General features: G+C 36.7%; 2 protein-coding genes across 3 annotated transcripts in view; both read right to left on the bottom strand.

Annotated features, from left to right (window-relative positions):
- LOC105166679 (cleavage and polyadenylation specificity factor subunit 2) overlaps positions 1-1,641 on the bottom strand; it is a 10,410-nt gene extending 8,769 nt beyond the window's left edge. Inside the window, exons 1-2 of the mRNA XM_011086121.2 lie at positions 1,368-1,641; positions 311-479 (exon numbers count right to left, since the gene is read on the bottom strand). Coding sequence (XP_011084423.1) covers positions 311-479; positions 1,368-1,516 — 318 coding nt within the window. The 5' untranslated portion in view covers positions 1,517-1,641. The remainder of the gene's footprint in view (positions 1-310; positions 480-1,367) is intronic.
- Positions 2,656-5,699, bottom strand: part of LOC105166680 (signal peptide peptidase-like 1) — a 3,630-nt gene continuing 586 nt past the window's right edge. For both annotated transcript variants that reach the window (XM_011086123.2, XM_020695466.1), the window contains exons 2-5: positions 5,206-5,259; positions 4,260-5,120; positions 3,290-3,490; positions 2,656-3,013 (exon numbers count right to left, since the gene is read on the bottom strand). In XM_011086123.2, the coding sequence (XP_011084425.1) occupies positions 2,897-3,013; positions 3,290-3,490; positions 4,260-5,057 (1,116 nt within the window). In that variant the 5' untranslated portion in view covers positions 5,058-5,120; positions 5,206-5,259 and the 3' untranslated portion in view covers positions 2,656-2,896. The remainder of the gene's footprint in view (positions 3,014-3,289; positions 3,491-4,259; positions 5,121-5,205; positions 5,260-5,699) is intronic.

A 5,699-nucleotide genomic window follows, 5' to 3' on the forward strand; every position in this document is an offset into this window, starting at 1 on the left:
ATTGTAACTAGAATAATGACACTGCGATCCTTGAGAATGAAACAATCCATCAAAATTACATGAGTAAATTAAAAATCCTTCGAGTAAATTTAAGTAAGAGAACCTCAGAGTCAGTGGCTCTCAACTACTTCAACAATTTGACTAATAGATACTGTTCAAAAGTGTCATTTCTTGCATCTTAGTTAACTTAAGCTATATAACCTTCACATTCTAAATGTCTTAGGTCATTAGATTTAAACAGTGGGCCAAAGAACGGGAAAGGAACACCAAGCAGACTCAAAGAAATCAAACTCCCTGAATAAAATTTCACCTTTCGAGACAGATAGTGGTCATACATGGTCAGAAGGCCCAATCTGTACACGGGTTCAGTTGCAAAAACTGGAGCACAAAGCCCAAATTGCTTCATGGCATAGGGTAAAGCACCAAGGTGAAGTGTGTCAGGGTGTGACAGCAAGACAGCATCCACAGTTGAAGCGACCCTGATCACCAAAGCAAGCTAACTTACACACAACATTGAAGTGGCTACAGTACCCAAAACATAAGAGCTCTGTTCTTTTTCGAAACTTCTTAAACTCATTCAGAAACTCAAACCAACTTCTTGCGACCAGCAACCAATTATAAACAATGAACTACATTTGTGTGAGAAGTGAAATTCTGCTAGAAAGTAAGATCCTTAAGATTGGTCAGAATTTGCTACTTAATACAGCTTCTACAGCCTTTTCATTCCATTTGAAATACATCTTTAGGAGCAAGTTTACTAGCATGTTTACATCTGTGGCTTGTATACATAGTTGAACCAAATTTGTCTCCTCAAATCTAAATTTTTCCATATTTTTTAAGTTTTAAAATTACATATAACTCCACCTTGACAGCCAGCAACCTGCAGTGGCATTCAACCATGTTGCATGATATTTTATATGTCAAAGGTACATTCCACAGATTGGTGAATCTGACTTAGATTCACATAAGTATCAACATTTGCAACTTACTTGACCTGCCTCAAAAGGTTCTGCTAGATGCTTGAATTCATGTACCTTAAACTTAAACTGAGAGAAATTAATACTGAAAGAATAAATTTTAGAAATCCGAACTCTAACACCGCAAATGAACATTGTGAACACCGTACCCCTGACCTCCGTATAATCCCATTTACTCAATGCACCCAACTCCACGGGTCCCCAACCCAGATTCTTGCTTACAAGCACTTCCTAAACCAAAAATCCATAGATGTCCATAAAAACACCCAATAACCATCAACTATCATTCCAAAACAAGAATTTTCTTTTATCGGCTAGTGCCACAACGTAAAGTACTGCAAAAAACATGCAACAAATAAAAGAAAACATAATGATGTAAAAATTAAACACCTGGAGAGGGGTTCGAGAAGCGATGTATCAAAATGGTCGTTCCAACCACAATCAATGAGGAAATTGAAGCCGTCCACTGAGACTAAGTACGAAAGTGGGTTCTCGTTGTAGACTCCACAAAGCGGCTTTACTTGCACTGAGGTCCCCATTCTCACGCTTCCTTTTCTTCAACAACTTTATCCTTTCTGCTCACAAACTCGTCCCACTTCTACGACGGAGCTCCGGTGGTGGAGGGGAATTAAGAAGAGAAATGCAGGGTTTTAGAACCCGAATATTAGCTCGCAACGGCGACGTATGGTGAATTTGGACCCTGCCTTCGGGTTCAATTCGGATGAATCTGTATTGGGCCGGGTCATCAGTCAACACCAAAGCCCAGAAATGATATAATTAAGACATATTTACAGCAACAATCGTCTGAAATTTGATGTAATTATACATAAATTTTTTATAATTTAAAAAAGTACATTTAGTACTTTTAAGTATTTCATCAAAGTTGTATGAAAATTCATATTTACCCCCAATTAACTTATTATAAACTTATTACATGTCAAATAAAACTTTTAGCATATGAAAGATGTACAAGAGTACTTTAAAATATTTTGATTAACTTACAATAAATCTATAACACATCAACCAGTGATAAATATAAATTTATTCTTTTTATTACATATCAATAAATTAGTAAATATTACTAATAAATTGATTTATTTGGTAAGCGAAAATAAATCTCAAATATACTAAGTGTAACTTTTTACACCGTAAAAAAATTACATATAATTACACAAAATTTCAAATAATGGTATAATTATTCCTGTAAATAAAATAGTGGAATTTAATTCTATTTCTTAAGTGTTAAAGCTTAAATTAAAATATTTTTATTTACATTTCTTGCCTCTTTTATCCTCCTCGTGTTTAATTAAATTATTATCATTTTTGCATCCATAGATTACAGAGTAAATGAAATTTATTAAAATTTTCCAGTTATATATCTTTCATCACAACGATCCATAAATTTCTTCTACTTTTACATGTTCAATGTAATCTGTTAATTTTTATTAACATGGACATTTATATACTTTGAAAATTCACCATCTAAAGCTCATAAATGGCTACACATACATTCCCCAAAATTTAATAAATTTTTCAGAAATTATGAAAATGGTACATCATTAGAACTACTCCCCGCCCCTTCTCTTTCTTTTATGAGGAAAATTGAGGTTGAGTTTCCAAAATCTGATGGCTCAGACGAGCAAATATTAACCCAAGCACCATATATCACAGACAAAAATGCGACCAAAATTCTCCAGAAAAGTATATTCGAATGCATATTTCCATGAAATGTAGCCTTTTATAGTGTGTTATGTAATACTGATATGGTGGAAGATAAACTTCCTTCAATAGCCTAGTCCACCGCCAATTCTTTGATTGTCTAGTTTAAATGGTTGTTCAGGTAGAGCAGGTTAGCCCACTGAACTTTTTACAGTATCAAAGCGGAGGGCTGATGTGCTGAAGGCCAACCCACGATTAGCTCATACTCCTGGGGAATGGGCTTTCTCATTTAGATTTGTCGCAGTTCCTTCCCACAACTCTGCTAAATCCTTCTTCATCCAAGAGAGGATGATTATCGGCCCCAATGTACAAGGTACCTGCATTCGTCATATAAATGGCTAGAAAATGAGAATTGCAAAGCTTCATTAGGTACTTCCATATTCAATGATAGAAGAACAGGACGAATGCAAGTTCTGGGTTTTCGTGATCCACTTTTAACATGCATCACAATCTTAGTGATATGCAGTATATACTGTTTGGGGAATGGGCATCACTTCAATCCCTTATTCAGTCACTATGACCTGACTAATGTAGCAGAGTTGTGGAGGAAATCATTGAAGGAAAAAAATTAGAAAAGTCCTGCACATGCTTACCAGGTACAGAAGTGCTGGTTGAGGTGAACGTGTCAAGATGCCAGCTGCTAAGGCAGTAAACAGGCCAATAGCATACCCGGAAAGGGCATGCCAAAAGTACTTGAACCCTTTTGAAGATTGTACATCCAAGGAAGTTGTGGAATCCCGGCTTTTTCTATGATCAAAACAGAGAACCAGTGCTAAAAGCATCGATGGAATAGCCTACAAGACAGATATAGAGAAACGTAACTGCTCAGTTTGTTGTCAACCATATTTCTTAAGCAGGTAAATGTCTTAGAGCAAAACAAAAGACAAAGAAATAGCAGAAAACTACTGAAGACAGACCCTAGAGAATCCTTGAATACCTACTCATGGTAAGAGAACGGTTACCATGGCAAACCACTGAAGGTAAACAACAATATTAGGAAGTTATTGATTGAGTCTAAGATAAGTTTATAGCGGAAGAACTTAACGTAAATGATGAGATAATACGAAAATGTTAATTACTGGAAGAGTCCAACTATATCTAAAAGCTCCACAAACTGAAAAGCTCAACCAAGATCAATCTCAGTAGCATATGAAAATTGCTCCATAGTTCCAAAGAGGAACAGATGCTAAAAGAAACTATCAGGTCGTGGAAAAGCAAAATGAGCATTCACTACATTTGCCCAGTAAAATATTTTACTCCTTTAATTACTTCAGTTCACCAAAAACATTAAAAGATCAATGACTAAAATGATCAAACATTCAGACTCAATATAGTACACAAAGAAACCAAAAGTTAATCAGAGATCAATTCTGAGGCAGGAGTATCGGCAATGTACATGCTACTACTGCATTATGGGGGACCGACAGTTAAGGGGGAAAGTAAGTAGGCAAAAGTTAATCTGCAGATTCGGCACTAACATAAGCAGTCACATCAAGCACAACTAAGTCAAACATGTCTAACAACAGGAATTCGAAACCAATTCGAGTGGCATGATAATCTTACCATGTCACCAAGACCAAGCATCATATAGTCAGATACATTATTTCCGGGTACTGCACCGCCTAACATATTCCTGGGGAAGACAATCTTGACGGGCAACTCAAGTTTTTTTGTTATTAACTGTAATCCAGGAAGACTCAGACTATTAGCTACTGTGTGGACTGGATTAGATGCTTGCTGTGTCGCAACTGATACCATAACGTTTGCCCCAAAAAACCTCTCTGAATAGAAAACCCAGAATACGTCATAGACAAACAGACATACAAGGAGCACAGCACAGATCTTGATATTGGGAAGTCGAACATGGCTGACAAAAGCGATACAGAGAGAGATACCCAACAAGTTGTTCAATATCCAGTGCCCAGAAACAAGCCATGCCACAACTAAAGCAACACAGAGAAATACTAGAACACTTTGGATCCTTGTAAATGACTTGGAACAACACCGCGATACATATGGGTCAGATAAGCTAAATCTTGACTTGACCTGAGCAATATATGGTGATAGGCAAAAGTATAAGGCTGATGCAGAGGCAACAGCAGTAAAAGCAGTGAGAAGTTGAGAGACAGAAGAAAACAAATAGAACATAAAAAGCAAGCTGCAAGAGCTCATTATCGGTATCATCAGTGCCTGAGACCTATCTAAAGTGATGGAAGCTTCTGACAGGTCACGGTTCCGCTCCATTTCCTTCCCATAATTCAGAGCTCTAGAAGCAGATGCATATGACACTACTATGGCTGTGACAAAGAGGGTGACTGAAGATGGTTCCAGCAAATAAGTGAGCTTCCAAAGAGGCTCCATGTTTGAAAAGATCCACTTCTCTAAGTCAAAAAAATAGTCTTAAACCACCTAAAAAGCACCTTCCTGTCAACAATAAGGACCAGACTGCATAAAACTTTTTCCCTTTGGAGATTGTATGAAAAGATTGCACAAAATTCTCGACAATCACCAGCAGCTAATGGATAATGCTTTCTTATCTGCTGTCATTTGACCAGAGAAATACCTGCAAATATGAAAAGGCATAATTTCATGAATAAGAAATTGTGCCCACATGATAAAGTACCAAATAATTCCGAATCAACAACATCAAAGAAGCAAATACACAATTCTAAGGCTACTAACAATAACAAACATCATATCTCAATGAAGAAACAATCTAAGCTGAACATCAAAAAGATTGCTTAGAATGAGCAAAAATAAACCATAAAGATTGCACATTATTTCCCTTTCTTTTCTTAACATCTTTTCTGACTCAACCCCTTGTTGAAAGATTTCCATCACAACTCATCAATTTTACCAGCAAAACTTGACCATTCAGAAGCAAGCGGAGAGCAAAACACGTCACCTCTCTCTTCATCCCCCCCCCCCCCCCACACCCACCACCCCTGAAACCCAAAACAAAAAAACAAAAAAAAAAAAAAAAAAAAACCCAAAAGGAAACAA

This window comes from Sesamum indicum, linkage group LG7 (genome assembly GCF_000512975.1).
Source record: "Sesamum indicum cultivar Zhongzhi No. 13 linkage group LG7, S_indicum_v1.0, whole genome shotgun sequence".
Lineage (NCBI taxonomy): Eukaryota > Viridiplantae > Streptophyta > Magnoliopsida > Lamiales > Pedaliaceae > Sesamum > Sesamum indicum.